This window comes from Medicago truncatula, chromosome 1 (genome assembly GCF_003473485.1).
Source record: "Medicago truncatula cultivar Jemalong A17 chromosome 1, MtrunA17r5.0-ANR, whole genome shotgun sequence".
NCBI lineage: Eukaryota > Viridiplantae > Streptophyta > Magnoliopsida > Fabales > Fabaceae > Medicago > Medicago truncatula.
This window is the reverse complement of record NC_053042.1, coordinates 45,913,977-45,938,303: the sequence shown is the minus strand read 5'-3', so window position 1 is coordinate 45,938,303 and position 24,327 is coordinate 45,913,977. Positions and strand designations below refer to the sequence as shown.

Here is a 24,327-nt window from a genome sequence, read left to right as displayed (position 1 = left end):
AATTGAGTATTGCTGTTCACACTTTTGGTTTGACTGAGAAATACGAGTAATTTACTCAAATATCCTTCGACAGTTAACTGTTGAAATTTTAAAGAACCGGCTGCAAAAAGTTTTGATTGAATACCACAAGACTTTTTCATAATTAAAAAATCTTTTAAAATCCCATAGAATCTTAATCCAATAAATCCCCCTTATTTTTTGTTGTTGCGTTTTTCATGTTAATTAAAGTAATAATATCTAAAATATTAGTATAAAGTAATAATAGGTTAGTCAAACTTATGAATAATAACAACATCAATGAAATTAATTACTAATAATTACAAATATAATTATTCTATCATTTGTAACGTTTTTGTTGTTGCATTTTTTTTATTGAATCATCATTTTAGGTCTATTAACTACCGATTACAGATATTATTCATCTCTCATATTTCTTCATTTATAGCAACAAAATCATATGAATGAAATCATAAAAATAATTATGTTTAATTCCTTAAAAGGATTAAAGATTTAAATTTAATTAAGGAAAACATAGGTGTATTTCCTTATTTAATTTCAGGTTTGAAATTTCTCGACAGTTAACTGCAGCCGATTTTTTAAAATTTCGGCAGTTAACTGCCAAGGGGCATTTGAGTAATTTACTCGTGTTTATCAACCAAATTAAATCGCCTCAAATCTGTAAAAAAAAATTGGTAGACAACGATGATGTCCTGGTCCGTAAAACCTAGCACAACTAACAATGCTGAAATTGTTAGGTTGAATATTTTTTCTTGGTTCGAGCATGGAATTTTACCCTCTGTGATTGAGAAATAATTTTCTTAGAGGAAAATCTATAATGAATCAATTTTTTTTTTCTATAAACTTTATTATCTCATGTTCGCTCACACATGAAATTCAAAAGTGAATTTATTACATCTCTCTATCACATCATAGAGAGCAAAGAATAAGGAAAGGGACGTGTTAAAATAAAATAAGGGATTGTAATTTGTAGTAATTTCTAGAATTGGAACCTCATTTTACCAATGAACTGCACTTCTTTTGAGGAAAACAAAAATAAAATAAATAAATGTTTGAAACAAAGTTTACTACTTAATTAATGAATAATTCACATGTAACTAACAAGCAATATTTCCTTAAATTAATAAATTTCTCACCCCAATCTTCATTGCAAGATATTTGAGCTTCCAAAATGTTGACTTGAATGTGCTGATTTTAGGTCATGATTCAAAGAAACCATACTAGTATTCATCATGTCACGTTGTTGTTCACTTTGTGAAAATCCACCACTCATATTTCTGACCATTCCTCCAACACCAAGAAAATCTAAAGTTAACTTATCAGATCCACCAAATCTCATATTAAGATTGCTTTCATTGCCAAATATGGATGATGTGTTTCCATTTGCAATAGAGTTTATCAATCCATGAAGATCGTTGTTGTCATGATCATTTTCAATACTTGAACTTCTATTTCCAAAAGTGGCATTGATGTTGTTGTGATCAGACACAACAAAGTCCCTATCACCTGATTTATGATCATTATTACTACCTTTGTTATTGTTGGTAGAATTAGTTGAACCAATCTGAGAAGCTTTTTGAAGCAATGCAGTGGCAGACATGTGAGGACTAGACATGTTTTGACCATGTTGCATTGAATTGACAAAACCAACTTGATGATCACTTAAAGAGCTATTGTTGTTAATGTAAAGTGTTGTTCCTTGGGTACTACTCATGTTGTTGAATTGATCATGAACCATAAGGTTGAAAAGATTGGAAGAATTTGAATTGTTTGTATTTGTATTGCCTTGAAGATCAGGAAGATGCATTAGACCATGTAGTTGTTTGTTTAAGAATTGTCCTTGTTGAGATTGTTGTTCTTCAAAGGATTGATTTGAAATATCACTCATATTGAAGAATGGTGATGAAGATGGGATTGAGTGTCCAAATGATGAAGAGTGATTTAAAGGTGGTGATGAGATTAAGTTTTGTTCAAATTTTGGTGGTGCTGATCCAAGGCGCAAAAGGTTGTTATTGTTGCTAGTGGATGATGTAATTTGGTTCTGATGATTTTGCAATTGATGGGATATTTGGCCTAAACTAATGTGATGGTTTGTGGCATACAATTGATGAGTACTCCCAAAAGGGTTATGGTGTCTTAATACACTCTCTTGTGCTAGTGCATCACAAAATGCCCTATGAGTGATGAAACTGTCACGCCTGCACCAAAATTAATTACAAAGAATTAAGCAACATATATATATCATTGTCAATTTTTTTGGGTGGGTATAATGTAGACCCCTACCATATATAGTAAAAAGGAGAACATATCTAATATTGTATTAAAATTTACCAAAAATAGTTATGTTCGCCTTTGGAAGTTCATATTATAATCCCATATATTTGTGTAATGAATATGAGTAACCTAATTGTTTTAATTGGAATTAATTGAAACTAGTATAGTATGTTGAAATTAAGAAAACTACAATTGAAGTAGAGGGCCCATGGGATTATGCCAAAATTTGAAACAAACCAAGAATTTCTAAATCAAACTTCTAATTTGAGGTCTTTCTTTGATCAATAAAAGAGAGAATTGTTTGCAACTATGATGAAAGTCAATACTCAAAAATTTCAATATGGGGCCTACTTAATAAATGCAAGCAACCTCAATACTTGTCTATATTCTACCAAGATAATTCGTTATATCACATAATTTCTAGCAAATCTATATGAGAAACATGACCAATTAATGAAGAGAATTTTCTGTTAGTAACATGGAAATTAGTCACCTTGGACCCATTGCTAAAAAGAACATGGAAATGTATTTGAATTTTGAAAACTAGAAATAGCTAACAAGAAAGAGAACAAAACCCAGCATCTCCTCCAATCCATTTCATATGAGAACAAAGTTATTATGTTGTTTCACTACACGTGAACGTTAAAAGATTATGGGCACGGTTCCCTAAAACCAAAGTTGATTTTTTTTCCTTCAAACATTTCAATTTTTGTACTACATTTGAACAGTGTACTCACGTGCATGCAGTCTCCTGCGCCATACAATATACACCTTCACTAACACCCAAACACAAACTAACAGAGAAAGGGTGAAAGCTCTTGTTCACTTTTTTTTGGGATAAGAACATAAAAGAGACTGTTGTTCAAATTTAACCTTTGTGTGTTTTTACTTATTGTAAAAAAATTCAACTTATTATATTTATATATATACACACACCTTTTTATATGTAAAAGGTTCCTTAGTAAAGAAGTTTAAAGAGTACTTCAATTTAGATAAATTAGAGCTCAATACGAAGAGGAAAGAAAGAGAACGATATATAAGGAGTCTATGAGTTTGATCTACGGTTTGGTTGGATTTTACTTGCTTTCTTGCAAAACTTCAGATTGTTATGACTTATGACCATTTTCCTTGCAATTGAATGATGAAAAAAAACATGATTAAAATAATCGAATTCTTATAATAAAATTGGTAGTAAAAAAATAATCAAACACTAACTTCTATAAAATAAAATAATATTCAATACCAAACCATATAAGTATAACCCTAACATTTGGCAAAAGTGTAGCATATATTATGTATATAGAGTGATGAATTCATATTTATGAAATATAATTAGACTAACATCGATGTGAAGATATAAATATAAAGATGATGTTTGTTACCTAGAGAAGAGGGTGCCACAATCACATCTATATTCTCTAGTACCACAAGTCTTAGAATGTGCTTTCCAGTCAGATTGAACAGCATATTTCTTTGAGCATTTTTCACATTTCCACTTCTTCTCACCGTGCTTACGAGAGAAATGCTTTTTAATTCCAGTTAGATCTCCTAAAGCTCTTGAAGGGTCGTGATGGACGCATGTGGGCTCAGGACACAAATAAACCTTTCTCCTTGGCTCTTTGTTGGACTTTTGCTTTAGCTTCCAAGGAAGATTGTGTCCTCTTCTATGAAGTTGAAGATTTTGCTCCCTTTGAAACCCTTTATTGCAAACCTCACATATAAATCTATTTGTTGCCATTAGAGTCTTGGGAGATAGTGCTATCACTTCTGCATCTGGATCTTTTTACCATGAAAAATGCCAAAACAACAAAATATTATATATTTTTTTGTATAAGAAAAATATTATAAAATTCTAGTTTTTTTAACATCAAAAGAAGTATTCATAATTGAATATATATGCACCATGAAATGAAGAACTATGTTTTATTGTTATTTTTTCCATTTAAAAGCCACAAACTCATGGTAATAGTAGTAAAAAACAGTAGAAGTTAGAAAAATTATTACAAAAATTAAAACCGAAGTCTCATATGCTTTTGAGAATAAAATTGGAGGAGACTGCATGCACCCTAAACATAGTTCTTATATAGCTTTTTTGTAAAAGAAATTCAGAGCCCTAACTCATGTTCATGATTTAGGGTTTCATTATGCTTGTTTTTTGAGAAAATAATACAAAAAAAAAAAAAAAAAAAAATTCGAGAAGGGTGTGTGCATGTTGAAGCTTTAAGTAATAATGAAAATAAAAATAATTAAGCTACTTGCTTGGTGTTCCAGGTTGATTCCTTCTTTTCTTTTGAGGAACTGTGGTTGAAGGAGCTGAGGAAGTAGCAGAAGTAGTAGTTGATTGAGGATGAGGATGATGATGTGTTATTTGACTTTGATTTTCTTCTCTGATTCCAAAGAATGATGTAGATGAAGAAGCAGCCGCCATAATTATATATTTTGCAATCTGAAATTTTTAAACAAAAACTTAATAATCAAATGTTTAATTCTTCTTCTAAAAGAAAAATTTCATTAACATGTTTCCTTCTCTCATGGAACAAGGATAACAAAAAAGAGATCAGTTAAATTAAAGAAACTATATAACAAAATAATTTAAAGAAGCTAGAAAGAGCTGAAATATATATATATTTGATTTTTTTGTGGTTGTTTTTTTCATGTCAGAAGAAAAAGTAGAAAAAAAAACTCACAGATTGAGAGCAAAAAGGTTGCAAGAGGAAAGGATCTAAGGAGACAAGAGTAATGAAGAGACGAGGAGAAGAAAACAATATACCTAGCTATTTATCTTCTGGCTATTGTTTTCTTGTGTGTAAAATTTAGCTACCCTCTCTTGTTATATTCCTCAATCATTTTGTGTCATATGAATATTTAAATAATTTATTTTGCTACTTTACATGCATGCTTGTCCACCCGTATGCATATATAACAATATCTCTTTCTATGTGTGTTTTCTTTCATTTAATTTGTATTGGAAAATTAATTATGTGTGGTAAAATTTAAAAGTTTTCTTGCTAGCAAAGAGTGATGAATTGGAGGGTAAAATATGTCACTATTGTACATGCTGCTATTGCACAGGCTACTGTGTCCTTCGTAGATGATGGTTTGGGGCCACTGACCCTTGTAGCCCTTACCCCTTTCTTTATCACTCCTTCTCTTATTTCCTATCTTATTACCAATATTCACACAGTTATTTGGTAATTTTTAGTCCTCACCTTGCTTTGTTTTTATTAATACAACAATTTTATTATTACAAATTGTTGCCAAATTAGCTGATGAACTGGCTAATAGATCTCAACAATGATTCTCTTTTCCTCCAAACGATTATGCCAAGAAAGAAACGATGTTCTTCCATTCTTTAAAGAGTGTAAGTATAAAGTAGAAAGAAACTACGTTCTTCCGTTGTGATTTTTGAGAACTAAGCTAATAAAAACATAACTAAATATAAAGTAAAAAGAAATGCGAGTAACATATTGTTTGATTGATTATGTATGTAAAATGTGTTGGAATAAAATTTGTTTAGCAATAATAACCCTTGAGAGTTTTGATGATAATAAAGTATTAAAAATTGTCAATTGGATACGCTAATATTTGTTCAAGTGTACAGGACTATAGAAAAAAAATTGTCATATTAAATTGGTCTTCAAAGAACAAATAAAGAGCAAGTATATCAACAAAAAGAGAAGCTTCGAGCGTCTGAAGAAAACTGCTCCTGAAGTTTGAAGTGCGCCTAAAGACAAAGTGCTTCTGAAGTGATGACGTCATCAGAAGCAAGTTCATCAGAAGCTGTGTATCACCAGAAGCTGCAGTTCATCAGAAGATTGAACTTAAATTTTCAAAAGCTGTTTCAAGGACTCTAACTCGCCTAAAGATTGCAGAAGACTGGAAAATTGTGGCACGACTATTTTGAAATGCATTGGATGCTTTTTCTTCAAAGAGCGTTGACATAGTACGTTTGTACGAAGTGTACAACCACTACCTCCACTATTATGAGTTTGTCTCTGCTACAAGACAAGGATAACAGCTCTGCCTGCAACAATGTTTATTCACATTGGGAACACATTTGAAATTGATCCTTCATAGGACAATAACCATATCAGGCAAAAGATCATTGGTGATAGATCAAGAGCTTCAAACGACTCTATTTTGAATAAGAAGACATTTCAACGTCTCTTTCACAACTCTATATAAAGGAGTGAAGACTCAGAGTTACTAAAGAACAATACTACGCATCAGTTAAGCTAAAACTCTGTTGAAATTGCTCTTCACTTCAAAGTTCACTTAGAATTTCATAACAAAGCTTATATCTTAGGAATTCTAGAGTCTGTGATTTGTATTGTGAACACCATTGATTGTATATCAAGTGTTCAACCTCAAACATTTTTCATTGTAATTCTGTTTGAATTTAGAAGTCTCTTGCAGTTGTGCTTGAGCAATAGAAGTCTCTTGATTGTGTTCAGGAGCATAGGAAGTCTCTTGCAGTTGTGCTTGAGCAATTTGAAGTCTCATACTAAGTTTAGTAGTGAGCATTTGTAATCAGATATTACATAGTGAACTCCCCTTGGAAGTGCAAGGGGGACATGACTGACTTCCAGTTTGTGGAAGGAACCTGTATAAATTGTCTGTGTCTTTTTTCTCTCTTTCTCTCTATTCGTATCCGCTGCATTTAGTTCTGAACATCTCTTCAGAAGTAGAATTCTACCTGCTTCTGACCTGCTTGTTTCAGATAGAGAAAGAAAAGAAAAAGTTAACACACTTCAACCCCCTTCTTGTGTTTTTCTCACCTTCAAAATAAAATTTACAAATGGCATTTGTAAACAATGAGACTCAACTATGACTATCATTATTCCACTAAACTTTCTAGAAACACCTAGGTTTCTTACCGATGGAGTCTGCGTGTATCGCCATATTTTCCCTTGTCTATAGTTGCTGCAGTGGTCACGTTAAAATTTGAAAACAAATTAAGGGTATTTTTTTTTTGGGTTAAATATATTTTTAGTCCCTATAAATATGTCAACTTTTCATTTAGTCCCTCTAAAATTTTCCTTCAACTTTTAGTTCCTATAAAATTTTCAATTTTCACTTTTGGTCTCTTTTTAAAGTAAACTCATATCTAGAATTCATATTTTTTAATAAAATTTTCCATAAAAATTCAAAATATTATAAGAATCACTTCAAAAAAAATTTAGAATTTTTTAACAAATCATGAATTTAATATGAATTTTTATATTTTTTACAGTTAAAAATTCATATTTAATTTGTGTTTTGTTAAAAAATTCTAATTTCTTTATTTTTTTAGAATATTTTACACATTTCTGTACAATTTTATTAAAAAATACAAAAATTAAATTAAAAATAGGGACCAAAAGTAGTAATTGAAAATTTTTTAGGGACTAAAAGTTGAAGGAAAATTTTAGAGGGACTAAAACGAAAAGTTGGTATATTTATAGAGACCAAAAACATATTTAACCCTTTTTTTTTCTTTCTAGAAATGGTGAAATTCAAGGTTTATGCGATGTAACTAGGGTAAATCAAATAAAAGAGATTAAGGGTGTTTTGTTTCAACTTAAAAAGAAAAAAGATTTTGTATTATAAAAATCTAGAGATCTTTTTAGAGGTTTCTTTAAAAAATCTGAAATTATTTCTGTTTGTTTACTTCTATAAAAATAATTGTTTTTTTTTTTAGAAAAACTTGTTCATGTGTTACCTCTATATTTTTGAAAAAAAAAAAAAATTTTTAAAGATAGTTAATTCTAATAGCTTTTCATTTTAGAGTAAAACAATAATATTTAAAATAAAAACCTAAACAAACACTATTAAATGATTAAAGTTATTTTATTTATCTATTTTTATTAAAAAAAAACTAAACACGCTCGCCCAAAAAGAAATCTCATATTATTATAAGAAACTATAAGCTGACTAATAGTTGATAAACTTAGCTGTTACAAACATTAAAAAAAAAAAAAAAATCACATAAGAAGTTGCTTAAAAACACATGAAAATGACCAAAAACCCTAAGCTTAGATAACTACAGCGGTTTGTGTCATTTTCATGTGTTTTTAAGCAACTTTTTATTTGAAAAAAGCAATAAATTGCTCATTCCCTTAATTATGCCCAACGTGAGTTAACTCACGTTCGATTTTTTCAACATGAGTTAACGTAGGGACGTTATACCCTACACCCCTACATTTATACCTATACCCCAACATTTAACACAAACTACCAAAATTACCCTTCACTTTTCACCCCCACACACTCTAAACCCTTCTCCTTCAACGTTCAATCCCCTTTTCTGGAAAACCCTCTTCTGATTCTTCTTCCAACAAACAAGTAAGCATCATTTATTCTGATTCTGTGTTCTGTCTCATCCACTAATTCCATGTGTTTGTTCTGAATTATTTTCTGGAATCATTCACGAATCGTTCACGGTTAGGTTTTTCAAAATTTTCTGGGTTAGTGTTATAAATCCTTCCACGAAACCGTTTTCTGGAAATATTGCCGTCGTCCTTTCATGGAATCGTCCGAGGAATCGTGTTAACCAAAGTGTTCCGGTTGATTTCCGGAAACCATGTGTGAAGTGTTCCGGTAGTTTCCGGAAAACGCGTTCAAAGTATTTCGGTTAATTATTCCCGGAATCGTTTGGCCAAGAATTCCAGTTCAGGCGCAAAAAAAAATTACTTTTTTAATTTTTTGTTTAACTCTCTGAAGTAGCTTTTGTCATGATCTACTATTTTTTTTTATAGATATACTAATTAATGGGCATAGATATACTACTGATCAAGGTTACCTCTATATATGCAATTAATGGAAATGAAATATAGTTACATTGTTTTCGTAGAATTCATTTAGTTATTCATACTATGTCCATTACTTACTTAATTGTGTTATTCCATCCTTACTTGTTGTCTGTTGTGATAATTCTGTTATTTTGAGGTCATGTCCGCGCCTCTTATTAGCAATTGCTATTTTAATTGCTTAATGAATCGTTGTACATGGAAAAGACTGATATATTGTTCCCTGATGATGAAGTATTATTTATATGTGACTTGTGTATGTATCACATTTATTTTTTATATCGGATTTGGCTTCTTTGTGCTTTCTTATGTGTATCTCTAAGTAATGGGATTGTTTAGACTTTAAAGGGTGATTGTTGCTTTGTCTGTAAAGATCAAGAGCACATTAGCCAAGCTTGTTTATGTATTTGGATTTTGGAGTAGTTTATTTGTGTGATTAAAAGTTAAAACAATTACTTGTATTTTTTTAAAGGATTCAAACAACTACTGTAGTTGAAAAGCTGTTTTTGCTAACTAAATATAGTAAAATTAAGCTTAAGTAAACGTGTACTGTCTTAAATTTAATGTCAAGTATAGAAAAGCTCCCTGTGGTATGGTCATGTAAGTAATTAACACACTCTTTGCTTATACTGTATAATGTATTTGTTCCCTTCTAGCCACACTTTGTAATTCAAAGGGGGTGTTTTTATTCTATTAGTCATATAATAAGGTTTTATTAGTTTCAATCGTTTTATCCAGTTTCCGTGTCTTCCTCTTGTTGACTTTTCCATGCTTAATTTCTTCCATTGAATATGAATTGAATCTAATGGTATAGGTATACCACTAATTTTATATCTTCCTAACTCACAAGCACAAGGCAATCCATATGTTGTTCTGAGTTTGCAACCACATGTCGATTCGTCGATTTCCATATATCTAACTCTTTCAAACTCAACAACAATGCATGTTAAAGCAGCTCTAGAAACAAATCCACGCAATTTTTCATAAAATAGACTTGTGTGTGCGTGTTCAACTTCATAAAAACTTTTTTGAAATGAAGCTATGATTTTTCCTAATTGCAACTTCATGTTGTGCATACCCTTCCAACATTTGCACAAGTCATCTTTGCTGTTTTCCAACATTTGCTTCAGTTTCCAATGAGCAGACTCTACCCTAATATGAAATAAAATATCACATATAAGTCAATCCAACGCTGTTAAAAAAAATTCAAATTAAAAATTAATGTATATATATTAGTTGACATCTATCTACCTTGCTAGCTCGACGAGATGTAGAGAAAATCTTTTCAGATCATATGATTAGGCTTAATGTATAATTTATTCATGTGCATATGTTTCATTGTGTCATACAGGACACGAATATACCATTCATTATTAATTTTTTTAAGAACTATGTAAATATTCATAAAAATATTGTATATAAGAAACAATTTTTTATTTTTAAACTATAACATTAAAAACTTGTTTTATTTTTAACGTAAGATTTAATTTATGAACTCCATCTCTGCACATGCATCTATTCACATTTCACAGTATGAAAATTTGTGCGAAAAATCATAAAGGCCACCTATAAATTATAGTCATTTGTTCTCTAAAATTGATATTCTTTCACATCGCACATCGAGTAATGAAAAAAAAAAAAAGAGGTTGGGTAGTTGTGTGTCATAAAAGAGTTTGTAGTTTTTCTTACAAAAATTGTAATTGAGAAAGATTAGTTTGCATATATCTATGCAAAAATTATAATTGTATAAGAGGGTTTGCAATTCCTAGTAAAAGTATGCATATTTTTGTAACAAATATTTTGTTAAGATATTATGAATGAAGGTGTGAAGTGTCGATAAACAGTCTTGTGATTTGTTTTTGTCTCTTTTACATATTTTGTGGTTGTGTTGCCGCTTGTTTAAAGATTTTTTATTGATTTTTTCTTTCAATAATTGGTATTAGAACAATTTTTTCCATCAAAGGAGAAAGATAAGTTGTGTTGCATCATTCATTTGAAGAGAGACTAGTTCTCATATTATTTTTGTAAACGTATATATGAATATTCCGAAATATTTTCGGAAACGTTTGATAGTGAAAAACAAAAAAGGAAATAAGTATCAAGAAAAATATCATGTGGCGGTGAACTCATCCTTAATTAAGAGATGTTGAAAATGAGGGTGAAAAATTTATGTGTAAAAGATTATATAGTAAAAGGGGTAAAATTGGAATTTTTAAAAATTGTTGGGTAAGATATAAGTGTAGAGGTGTGGGGGTATAACGTCCCTCACGTAGACATATAAATAAAATAAGCAAAAACAAAATGGAGAAAAACAATTTCCGAAAAGCAAAGTTACATAAAAGGCCAATTAGGAGGCATGGAAGAAACAAAGCCCAGCTCCACCCATGAATGAACGAATTAAAAAGAGAATTGCTACCAATTCATTCATCAAAATGGGAGATGATGAAAAGCAATGAATCGCAATGCTTCTCTTCAAAATATTTAACATTGCTACATTTCATAGCTGGATTGAACTTATAACCTTTGTTAAAAGAGTTGTGCTATATGTTATATTTTCCATTAAATTTGACGAAATTGTATAAAAAAATTCTATACACATACAAAAATGGTAATATAAAAGTGATTGATGGCGTAAAAGGTAATTAGAAAAGTTTAAAATATTGTCTTTATAAATTTTTAATGATATGGTAAAAAAAGAGATCGGGCTTCTTCTAATTCAGGCTCAAAACATTTTTTTATACAAATTATGTAAGATGCAAACGTTTTGATTTTCATTCATGCTGTCATCATTTGTTACAAAAACATGTATGAGAGCAATCAGATGATGGCGTGACAATGGATGATGTGGCAAGCAAATGACACGTGGCAAATGAGTTGATTAGTCAATAAGTGAGAGGGACGAAAACCAAAAAAAATGAAATTGGCAAGGGACCAAATCCAATAAAAGAAAGATTTAAAAACAAAAAAAAACTTAGCAACAAAAGAAAACGATTTGCACTATGAACCTTAATAGCTTATTGCATCCAACTTTAAGTTTATCAACATTGTTTGTTCAAAAAAGTTTATCAACATTGTTAATGGAAAGTGCTTCAAATGCCACGTTCGACCACATAAAAGCATAAAACCATCTAAATTCACAAACAAAATTCTTATGGTGCAAATCCAATTATAGGCAACAAAAGCGAGTTTGCAAGTTTCTTCGTTTGGGTTTGTTAGTTTGAAGGGAAAATGTTTTCTGGTATTGCGATGATGATGACGGAGATTGTGGTATGAGTTTGAGTTGACGATGAATAAGAATTTTTAGTTTGTGTTTGTTTATTGGAAGGAAATGGTTCTTGGTGTTGTTTGCTATTGTTGATGTTGGATTTAAACGTTTAACAGTGTTATGGAGGTTGTCGGTGGTGGTGATGAACTAGTTTGTAGGCTGAAGAAGAAGAAGGATGTTAATCTTTTTATTAGTCTATAAAATAAATTAATATCCTTATACGAACAAGATGTAGAAAAAAAATATTTTTTTAGGTAAAAAAACAAAAAAAAAAAAAAAGGTTAAAAAATATCAACTCTTTTAGATCTAAATTATTTCAAAATTCAATTCCGTAGTTTTCAAAATTGCCAAAGTGAATATCAATTCCTATCATTTCAAAATTCAAATTGCCATGATTGATATTCTATCTCAGAACATAAGGAAAATGAGAAAAATATAAATACAAATATGATAAAGCCTATCAATGCAATAAAATTAAAGTGTTTGAGATATCAATGCTTTCAGATCAAATCTAATATATCAATTAAATAGAATAAACACCAGAACAAAACGAAAAAACAAACTAACATAGCAGCAAAGATGGCAAACAAAATAATAGGCCGTACTAAATTGACAAAATCACAAAAAAAAAAAATATACGAAAAATCACTTATATAAAAAGATAGAAAAATTAATTAGATGAGTGATTTATGCCAAAAAAAATTAATTCTAAACCACTCCTTATCGACGAACGAAGAAGATGAAAAGAGGAGAAGAGAAAAAGAAGGGAGTGATGTTTCTAAAAATTTGAAATTACTATCAATTTCAAAATTACTGAAATGAATTATATCATTATATCAATTCCATATATTTGGATTATGAAAAAAAAAAACTACTTTTGTTCCAAAAAAATTGTGAGGATTTGTGAGGGTGGTGTGTTTGTCTTGGTTGTCATTATAAGAAGCATGACTGATCTATGTTTGAGTGCACCACCAACCTTGCAATTGGCTTTTTTGCTCATCTCCCCTTTGACCAATTTCTCATTGGCACTTAACAATACGTCATTCTCTCTACTTCTAGAATCAATCCCATCTTTTACTTGTTTAAATCATCCTAAATCGTTCAATGTTAGTGAGTGGACATGTTCAAAACCATCCATGCTGTTCCACCATATATGGTTTTGTTTTTCTACAGTCAATTAATAATATGATTCTACTGATTATACAAAAAAAATTAAAAACGATACCATATTTAAGGAGTATAAAATGGAGTGTGAACCTTTTATGTATGAAGATTCTATATATATGAAGAATCTATCTACAATTTCACATATTCTAAAGTACTGAGAATTAGTGACAATAACCTAAAAAGTTACAATATATTACAAAAGTTTTTAATGTGATGCACACTTAGCTAACTCTCAGTTGACCATCCATGAATATATAATTTATTTAGTATTTTTCTCTGTACATCAGGTGATGAACATGCACACTAATTCTTTTATCAAATATTTTGATTTACATGTCAAATTTGGTCCTTCTCTTGCAAATTGATCGTGACAAACACTAGAGTCAACTCAAATGTTCAATTTCAACAATTTTAATCAGCTTGGTTTTTAGATTTGGAGAACTATATTTTGTTTTCATTAACTTTCCAAAGCTTATATAGTTCAGGCTATGCTTTCTTATTCAAATATTTTGTTAATGAGTGTCTTTTATGCTTCTTACGGTATAAGGTGATGTATACATTATTATTATTTTTTTGACAAAAATAAACAATATGCATTCTTTCAAATTGATAGAGTACATCGATACAATACAAATTCAAATTTGCTAAAAATAAAAAGGATGAATCTGTGAACAAACTCACAGCATCCATGTTAATAGCATAAAACGGCAAAGTACCTATGCCTACAAATATAATTAATATGACTATATTCATGTCTCCGGAATACTCATGTCTCCGAATCTGCAACGTTGACGACGCCAAAGTCATTGTCATTGATCGGATCTGCACTTGCTTAAAGCTAATCTTTCAACCTGAATCAAATAAACACCGCACTAAGATGGGAAATCAAAAACACACCGGATAAAGACGGGAAATCAAAACAAACAGAGTCGTTCAGAGACGACGTAATCACAAATCAAACGAAAGAAAACTGAAAATATGTGAAATCAGTTATTTAATTATGATAGAAGAAAAAACAATTCGGAGGGGTGATTTTGTGTCAAAAATAACCCTAAATCACCCCTCTGAAAAGAAGAAGAAAAGGGTGACGACTAGGGTTTGAGGTGATGTATACATTATTTGGTGAGTCCTTTGCGAAAAAATAAATAACTCTATGATATTTCACTTTAAAAAGGGTTTTTTTGGATGAAGAAAAAAAAACATACTACCTCCGTCCCTAATTATAAGACCCTTTTGAGAAAAAAATTTTGTCCCTTTTTATAAGACCCCTTTTCTATTTCCAACTACATTAATTATTTCTTTACATACATGCCCCTATTTATTATACATCTTTTTCTTCAATCAGCAATAAATAAAATGTTGAAAACATAAGCCAACCCTATTTCTTAAAGGATAAAATTGTAAAAACAATAGTAATTACAAACATATTTAATACAAATATCCACTATCTTAATTCCCATTATTTTTTCAAAAGAGTCTTATAATTAGGACGAAGGTAGTAATTGAGAAGAGAGACTCAACTAAAGTTGATTAGTGAAATTTTAGGTGGAGATTAATTATAGCGAAGCAATTGGATAATTCACACTTATAATACAATCATCAAAAAATTCACACCTGTGAATTATCTAATTACTTCGGTATAAGATAATTATAACAATGCAAATTTTATGGTACATCCAATATATTTGAGTGTATTGGTATACTCATTTTTTAAATTAATAGTTAAATGAGTTGTTTTTTTAAAGAAAAATATTATTTTTTATCATCTATAATTATAATAATTAAATCTTATTTATCAAAAGTGTCAACGAAATAAAATTAATTTTTTTTGAATTTTTTTCACTCATAATTGAGAACATTGATTATTTTTTATGATAATATGTAAAAAAAATTATTATAATTCTTATAAACAATGAAATGATGTTTTTTCTTATGAAATGATGTTCTATAAAATATTAATATTAACAAATAACTATTTATTTCATAAAAAATGATCGTTAATTTATAAAATTATGAAGCATGAGTACCGGTACACCTCACTTTCTGAGTGTACCTTAGAAGTTTCTTATAACAATTAGATTAGATAATTTTATAGGTATGTATTAGAAAATTACCTAATTGCTATAATTCACACCTATAAGAGAATTTACACCTATTAGAAAATTAAAGATTGTATTATAGGTGTGAATTATCTAATTGCTTCGCTATAATTAATTTTCGATTAGAAAATAAAATGAATTTCATATTCTTTTGACTAACCAACTAATGAGAGACTCAATGTGAGATTAATTATACTCTGAATTATACCTAATAAATATTATTTTATTTTTTTTTATTTTCACTTCAACAAATGAACATAAAAGAATATTTTCATCACAATCTTCTTTTACATTTTTTTTAAAACATATAAAACTTTTTGATAAACTTTGAAAGTGCCTAAACATTATTTTCATTGATTTTGAAAATACATTCATCCTAGCTAGTTTGCTTATCACCTTCTCCCTATCACACATATACATTACATGAGTGTTTCATTTCCTTCGTTAGCAATTTGAATAAAACTATAGAAAATGAAAATTGAATATATATTCGTAGAAAAAAATTATTAATCCGTAAAAAAAACATTAGTTAATGTCAAATTTTTACATCATCCAACAATTGTGACTGTTAATAATTTGTTTGTAATTGGAGAGCTAAATTGGTAAAATGTGCATCTTTTGTCTATATCACTGAGAGAAACATTTTTACTTTAAGAGTCTTTTTATTAATATCGTTTTTTTTACTCAAGTAATTTTTTAGTATGAAAAACACATTCTTTCTAGTAAGAGAACTTTAAAAAAAGAAAAATCAATAATGCTAAGTACTAGCCCTTGTTTGAAGGTCAACTAAAATGTGTATACTCGTGTAACCAGGCATTACATCAAGACAATAAATAAATAGTTACATTCAGGATAATATATGATTTATTGACGAGATCTTATAATTTCCAAGATTATAGTACATACAACCACATACTATTTTTGGCATAAGTCATATGCATGTGTTATTAATCACCTATACATACATCCTCTATACGCTGGTGTCCAGTAATCTGGCCCATTGTTCTCTCTATAAACTATAGGGGTACATGAAGTAGGAACTAAACAAAGACCTTTACTTCGAAGGTCTAGCTTTGCATCCTCCTTATCTTTTCTATCGAAGTAGCTTCCCCTTGGATCCTGGATTAATTATTATGTTAATCATCTCTAATTAAGAGTGAAATTTTGAGAGAATAATTTAATTTTGAAAAGTACTTAATAGAGATATCTATATATAGATTAATTTCTTAATTACCTTGTGTGAATTTGCCTTCAAGTAAGGGTTGCTCAGTAACTGCATAATAATTATGAACGTAAAAAGAATTAATTAAAGATAAATTAAACTGTTAATTGTATATAATGAAGAAAAAGATGATTATATTACTTATAGTTGAACTGTTTGTGTTTGAAGCTGCACCTTTAATACCAATAGTTTAGAAGAAACTTGGTTTCAAATTATGACTTAAAATGATTATTTGTCAGACTTTACTTACTTTCCGGCCGGAACATGTATTATATAGGCCATTTTCTAGGAATGGAAGGGTTATGATAAAAAAAACCTGCATCTTTAATCACTTAAAGTATATATGGTTAAATATGTTTTTTTTTGGTACATGGTTAAACATGTTTAGTCCCTATAAAATTTTTATTTTTCATTTTGTTTTGTTTTTAATCTACTAATAGTATACAATTTTGTAATTTGTTGCAGCTAAGATTAACATACTGGCAGGGGCACATATTTTTACTAATCATAATTAGATTTTAGTTAGGTGTTATTTAAAATCTCCTTATATTATATAGTTGATGAAGCTCATGAGATATTCATGGAAAATGTGTAATCGCTCAACACAGCATTGTTGTTAGTTTATTCATTTTGATAAAGAACTAATAATCCTAGAAGTCAAGTTTCCTTGGCATTAATTAAAAATGAAAAGGAGGAGAAAAGCAACAATAATGTATATTATATACTATATAGTTACATATAATGCATAATGAATGGGAACTTTTCCATAATGATACACACCTGGACTTGTTCTTCAAGATACTTTATGTACCCTATTGCTTCAAACAGCACAGATGCTGTATCAGTCTGAAATTCAACAAAGAAAAATAAAATAAATTGATTATTATGAAGTAGGTAGTGAGAAAAGTAAAAGCACTGTGAATTATTTATACAAAAAAGATAGGAATGAAAAAGGGAAGAGGGTGTGGGGATTAGTGCATTCTGTAGTAACCTTTCCAAATGGAGACACAATTTGTTGAAGGGCTGTGATCTTGTCTCCTAGCTTGACTTTAGGTGCTTGCACCTTTTAAACAATCAATAGAAGTTTCTTAATTTACATTAATACACAAAATAAAAAGGTTTCCCCCACTTTATATGACTTTTTTACACTCATAATTAGTTCATGTTGGTACGTATATTACATAATATATAATAAATATATTTATGTACCTTTGAAGATGAATTTGTTGTTGAAGTATCTTGCTTAGGCTTTTTCAAACTTGCTTCTGATGATTCTTCAGATCTTTTCTTCTTTACTTCACGTGTTGTTCCCTCTCCTCTTCCATTAGTGGTTCTCATCTGCATAAATTAATTGCATACACATTTTATTTGACAAAATAATGTCAGAGCTAGCATGACTTTTTCTCTAAATTTTGAATAGAAATTAGTTGCCATACTAAAAAAAGTTAAATCAACCAAGAAATTAGAAACAAAAATAATTAAATTTCCATGTCTAATTTATAGAGACAAATACATTATAAAAATTTCTTTTTAAATTTTTTGTCGCTACTTCATATATTTTTTCGGATTTGTCTCATATATATTTTACAGGTCTCTGTTCGTCTAGTGCAGAAACTTAATTATTAATAAATTTTACCGTTTTAGAAAAATATGGATCTCTCAAAAATATAGGATATAAAGATGGATCATCACTATTTTAAGTGAAATTTGTATGCTGCTAACAAAACAAATTAACAAATAAAATTTGTCTATAAAAGAAGAAGAAAAAACTCACATGTGATGGTGTTTGAAGCCCTTGTTTCTTTGACTCAGATAAGTTTGAGTATCTCATATTAGGCCTTTGTGGATGGATTCCAACAACTGGCCTTCCAAGCCTACTATTAAAGGATATAACATCTGAGAAATTTTTGGTGCATGGTGAAATATTTGGCAACCCTTCATAAAATTTGCCATTGTGATCTCCCACTGAGTTAAATCCATCAAGATATCCATTTGGATTAAGTGATTTTCTAAATACATGTCCTTGCATCACTTCACTTGCATGATGATGATATTCTTCCTTAACCTTATTCATGTCTTGAATATCAAGGCAACTAGGGAACATTTTATTACCTACTCCTTCTCTAATAGTACATGATGTGGAATCACCAAAAGGTAGTTTGAAATGACAATTAGGGTCAGAATCATGTGTGTAGTGATTATGATCCATATTGGACGAATTAGAATTATTCAAATTAGTAGACAAATTGTTATTTGTTTGTGAATCAAAGTGGCTACTAACTTCAGGGTCAGGTGGGGCAATAGACCAAGTGCTTACAAGATTGGATAATTTTGTCAACCTTTCATTATTCTCAATAAGAGCTTCACTGTACCCATTTAAGTGCTTCTCAAAATTAGTATTGAATGAAGTTGAACCACTAGTATTATATTCCCAACTTGTTGTATCAAGTTTCTTCAAATAGTCACAAGCTGGTTCATCAAACATAGTGTTTGTCATGGTTTTTGATGATAGTCCATCCAAGAAATTCTCTCCAATTTCTTGGTTGTTGTGTAACTCTCCATTTGAATCAACACCTCTATAAATTATTTTACATAAGAAAGTAAATTAGTTGTAATTAAAATATACAAACATTTCTTATCAAAACAAAAAGCTAATTAGCTGTATATATACTAAAATATATAATAAATTTACTTTTTAATTATATATCTTACAGAATCCAAGAGGGTTTTTATTGGTATGTGGATGGATAAACAAGAGATCATTGTTGCATAGTGTGAAAACACTGATTATAGTGCACATAACAGCTGTTAGCATGTTATAGATAGTGGAAAGCAAAGGCCTAGAAGAATATTATTTACTCACACTGAAAAAAACCATCGTATACTTTAACCCTATATACCTAACTTAAAACACCCTTAAACTTCACAAAATTTCTAACCTAAAACTGTAAAAGATTTGTCTCTTATATAGCAATAAAATTTTTTGCCAGTTTCAATAATATATAGCAGTAAAAACATCAGATATTTATTAATAATTAGGAAATTGTTTACTGTCATGAAGGGGTTCCATTAAGAAGTGTCACAAAATAATATCATTGGACAGATCCATGTTTTCAGTCAATAGCATATGAATTTTTTTTCCTTTGTACTGAAATTCTAACGCACATTATTTCGTGATATTGAGACTAGTTTTCATTATAACATATAGCACAATTGTAATAATTAACAATTTACGAAACTTACGATAAAACATGACTCCATAGTTGGTTATCCGAAGCATGTTCGGCCATGAAGTCGTTGGAGGAAGGTGGTGCATGCGGCTCGACGAATACTCTTCGAGAGGATTCAACAGTGAGGCTTGAATGGTTTGATGCATTGGTGAAAGATGTAGAAGAAACTGATATATCTTGATCCTCACAAGAAGAGGAAGAATTTGGATTATTCATTTGGTTGTTCCATGCATGTTTAACATCATTCCAATTAGAAGAAAGAGAATTTGCTTGAAGATACCACCAGTTTAATGGAGTAGTAGAGGTAGCAATAGTGTTTCCACCACATTCTTCACTCATCTTTATGTATTTCTCTCTAGCTATTTTATTTTTCTCTTCTTGTTTGTGATTCCTTTAATTGGTGGAATGGACCTAAGTAGGAGTGTATATGTATGTATAATCTCTCTTAATTTGTTTCTTTAATCGTTGTTGTGGCCTTGTGGGGTGGGAATTTATGGATGAGATTGCTCAAATTTAAGTGACGTATAAGTATTTGTAGGTTATAACAATTATAGGGGAGACAATAAAATATGCAACCGAGTTTTTCCACTAACGTTCGTGGGTAATTATTATATAAGTTGATGGGCCAGCATGGGTTTGGCTTAAGTTTGCTACTACGGTGTTTAGGGCTGCTAGTTTTACTTTATAATAACCAACCATGTTAAATTTTCACTACTTTTTAGACAAATAAAAATGTACTATGTATACTTCCTCATATTCTTTCTTCATTTACTTTTAGTACTTTTGGATAAAAAAAAAGAGTACACAATCAGTACATCAAATATGGTAGTCGTGTATGAGCATTTGATATGCAGTGTCCGAGTTCTTAACATTTAGTTGGTGTGTTCTCTTTTAGGTGTATATAGGAGGAGAGCTAGGGCATGCGAATGTGTGGTATATTTGAAAAGTTCGTAATGACCTTTCTCAAGAAGTAACTTCGAGACTGAGCAGCAACATGTTGATTGGATTATTTTTCATTCTTGGGAGTGATTCTTTGGTAAATTCTCTAGGCATCGCGCGGCTCCCCTTACGAGTGGGAGACAACCAATTCTTTGTACGTTGACACCTTTAGGGTTCAATGTTGTTTGACACATATGGATCTTATATGTCTTTGAGGGTTTGGGTGGTTCCAGGATTTCGAGGTTCTTCTGTCATGTGGGTGTTTTTTGTCTTTATTTCTCATGTTGGCGTGTTGGGATGGGCTTCATTTTTTGTTGGTTTTGTGTGTGACCGGGGATCTTTTTGGGTCCTTGGGCTTTTTTCCGATAGCTTTTGTGTTTGGCTATTTTTTTTTTGAAGAAACTATTTATTATCCCTTAAAAGAAACTATTTATTATTGGCCACTCCATTAGAAGAAGAAAAAAAACTAAATTTAGATAGGGTATGTGATTTGTCGCTAAAGCAACACAATTTCGTCGCAAACTAATTAATGTAACCACATAAACAAAACCGTGGATGTTGGACATTAAATATTTAGCTAGGAGATCTAGAAATTTTAGCCAATTGCGACATAATTGTATCCTCACATATATGAGTTTTTCATGTCTATCTAAAGTCGATCTCTAAACGGAAATGATCGACTTTAGATGGACATAATCTAAAATTGATCTCTAGATTCCACCAAAAAATTTCGACTTCTAGAAAAATTCGATTTTTGTAAGTTTTGATAAAACATTACACATTTTTTTCCTTTTACTATTATTATTATAAAATTCAATCTTTTGCTAAAAATAGTAAATGTCCAACTTTAAACCTTTTTTAGGAGGTTCATATTAGACAACTCTTAGTTTTTTTGGTTGTGTTAACCCTCTAGTTCTCAATGGAAATAGTCTTGATAATTTGGAGTTCGATCAGAAGATAAGTAAAGTTTGGTTAATAATAGAATTATTTCACTCAGAAATCGAATTCAGATTCTCTTAAACAATTCATCATATGTGGAACTCATTAACCACTTGAACTCAAACAAACTCTTAATTCTTCCATCACTAATACCAAACGAAAACATAACATATAATTATTGATTTTGACCACAAATTAGTGATGGATTTTGTTACAAAATATCAATCTATCGCAATTTAGAGGGATGCATCATGTCACAAAGATGGATTAAATTATGTCGCGAATATGAGATGCTTGTATCATAATCAGAACCTGTCTATAAATTAAACCACTCAAAAGTACAGGTTAGATATCAGTCTTAAAAATATTCTTCAAATGTTTATTATAAAATTGGAATTTTACCTCAGCAACTCTTATTTTTTATGATGACAAACTTGTTGAATTAGATTTTAATTTATGATTCTCATTAAGCAAATCAGTAACAATATTTGTATATTTTTAACAAAGAGCTCTCCCTAAAATTTTAGCATTCAATATCATATTAAAGTTTTAAAATGCAAATTGAGTAACTAAACTTGTGATTTACTTGAACCATAATATATCATTCATAGTTTCATACTAAATAAATTACATCACAAATGATTTTCTTGAATATTCAAATGGTTTAAAACAAAATAAAAAGCAATTAATCCTAATTTAGAAATTAAAATACTAGTAGGAGAAATAAGCAAACATTAGATCGTGTGGTTGAAAATATTAATTTCTAAATTACTTCTCAAATTTCATTTCTAAATATTCATTTCTAGAGTACACAAAATATTACTTCTCAAATTTCTAAATTTAGCTCCTTAATTCATTCCCCCCTTTGTCATATCAAAAAGAGAGGGAGTAGTTGAAAATATTCATTTCTAAGGTGAAGATCGTCATGAGAGGAAGATGAGATGGAAGACATTGGAATTGATTCTGGAGGAGGAGGAGATACCGTGGATGCACGTAGATTAAGGCCATAGGAAACTTTACACACAACTCAGTTGAAATCCAATTTCTTAAATTTGCATTATCAACGAGGATATAGAAGGTCATACTTTGATGAACCTACATCTAAAGATCTTTGAATGTACTTTGCACCGGTTTCCGATCCACTAAATATGAACGTCTAATCCGGCTCGTATATAGAGACATGTGTACTAGTCAAGCATTGTTCCCCTAGGAGTCGAACTCGGTATTTCCAGGGTACATCATTGTAAGGAGCTCCTTGCCAGTGGAGCCCAAACAACTTGGTTGTGTTCTTTTCTCTTTCGAACCTTTTCAAATCAATTTTGCTTCAAAAAGTATTAAGGCTTTCATATGTGTGTCTTTAGTCCCTGCAAATAAAGGTCATTTAAAAAATGGTCTCTGTATTCCTTAATCCTGGCATTTTGCCCTACCAAAATTTAATCACTTCAAAATTGGTCCCTCAGCCCAGTTAATTAATGCCACGTCGCTGAAATTACAAACATGAAATTACAAAAATATCCCTGTAATTAGTGACGTGGTAGTGATTAAGTGGGGAGAGAGACGAAATATTAAATGATTAAATTTTGGCAGGACAAATTGTCAGGATTAAAGAATACAGGGACCAATTTTTAAATGACCCCTATTTGCAGGGAATAAACACATATAAAAGCCAAGTATTAATAACCTATATTAAGCATTCTTTTATGGTGGTCGGGATTTGAACCTGGACCTTACATATATTATATGTTGTCTCTACCAACTGAACTAAGCTCACGAGAACAAGCCATATTAAGCATCTATCATATATCTTCCCATCTCAAACTGCCCAAAAATGAGTTTTGTTTTTGCGTTCCTATATATGACATGTTTGGATTGACAACTAAGCATATCAATAATTTAATTATTGGTTGAGGACATTTTAATCAACAAACACTGTCGTTTGGATTTTCAACTCTTGTGTGTCGTATCTTTTTCGGATTGAAGTTTGTAGAGATAATAAGGCTGAGATGCGAGAATTGTCTATTAGGCCCAATTGATTATTTGTTTTTCAAATCAGGTATCCTTCTCGTGCGTAATTGTGGAGACTAATCACTTGAGTCTTGTGGGATTTAAATGGGCGGCAAGCTCTCTTTAAGTGTGTTAATGTTGCTGCATGTTCAAGATTGGATTTGAAACCATGACTTTAGTTAAACTATAAGAGACCCGTGTCATCTCATCTAATATGTATTTTAATTATTTTTTAATTAAAATTTAGACCGGAGAGATGGTATCTAAGTTCAAGATAACGAAGACCTTAGAATTCAAAGAACACTTACAAAAATATTTACATTTATCTCTCTCAAATGGCATATATTTCGATCTTTGAAAAATTAAAAGGGTTGGATAATTT

General features: G+C 30.2%; 2 protein-coding genes across 5 annotated transcripts; both read right to left on the bottom strand.

The window, feature by feature from the left end:
- Window positions 1-1,014: 1,014 nt before the first annotated feature.
- LOC25484913 (protein indeterminate-domain 4, chloroplastic) lies at window positions 1,015-5,205 on the bottom strand. Of its 3 annotated transcripts, none has more exons than XM_024785171.2 (4): window positions 5,063-5,205; window positions 4,552-4,738; window positions 3,675-4,071; window positions 1,015-2,216 (listed from the first exon to the last, which is right to left on the bottom strand). In XM_024785171.2, exons 2-4 carry the CDS (start codon window positions 4,718-4,720, stop codon window positions 1,163-1,165), a joined length of 1,620 nt encoding a protein of 539 aa, XP_024640939.1. In that variant the 5' UTR covers window positions 4,721-4,738; window positions 5,063-5,205; the 3' UTR covers window positions 1,015-1,162. The 3 variants fall into 3 exon arrangements, with proteins under 3 accessions (XP_024640939.1, XP_013469433.1, XP_024640943.1); XM_013613979.3 differs by having other exon boundaries at window positions 4,980-5,133; XM_024785175.2 differs by lacking the exon at window positions 5,063-5,205 and having other exon boundaries at window positions 4,548-4,685.
- Window positions 5,206-16,382: 11,177 nt separating this feature from the next.
- LOC25484910 (transcription factor bHLH111) lies at window positions 16,383-20,603 on the bottom strand. 2 transcript variants are annotated; one of them, XM_013613976.3, is made up of 7 exons: window positions 20,077-20,595; window positions 18,608-19,409; window positions 18,043-18,171; window positions 17,825-17,896; window positions 17,614-17,679; window positions 16,846-16,884; window positions 16,386-16,730 (listed from the first exon to the last, which is right to left on the bottom strand). In XM_013613976.3, exons 1-7 carry the CDS (start codon window positions 20,400-20,402, stop codon window positions 16,563-16,565), a joined length of 1,602 nt encoding a protein of 533 aa, XP_013469430.1. In that variant the 5' UTR covers window positions 20,403-20,595; the 3' UTR covers window positions 16,386-16,562. The 2 variants fall into 2 exon arrangements, with proteins under 2 accessions (XP_013469428.1, XP_013469430.1); XM_013613974.3 differs by lacking the exon at window positions 17,825-17,896 and having other exon boundaries at window positions 16,383-16,730; window positions 20,077-20,603.
- Between the last annotated feature and the right edge of the window lie 3,724 nt (window positions 20,604-24,327).

Coding starts and splice junctions, on each gene's coding strand:
- LOC25484913 (XM_024785171.2), bottom strand. CDS start 4,720: ATGGCGGCTGCTTCTTCATCTACATCATTCTTTGGAATCAGAGAAGAA. Junction 4,072..4,551: donor GAATCAACCTGGAACACCAA/GCAAGTAGCTTA, acceptor CATGGTAAAAAG/ATCCAGATGCAGAAGTGATA. Junction 2,217..3,674: donor TGTGGCACCCTCTTCTCTAG/GTAACAAACATC, acceptor ATTTTGGTGCAG/GCGTGACAGTTTCATCACTC.
- LOC25484910 (XM_013613976.3), bottom strand. CDS start 20,402: ATGAGTGAAGAATGTGGTGGAAACACTATTGCTACCTCTACTACTCCA. Junction 18,172..18,607: donor GGCTTCAAACACCATCACAT/GTGAGTTTTTTC, acceptor TAATTTATGCAG/ATGAGAACCACTAATGGAAG. Junction 17,897..18,042: donor CAACAAATTCATCTTCAAAG/GTACATAAATAT, acceptor ATTGTTTAAAAG/GTGCAAGCACCTAAAGTCAA.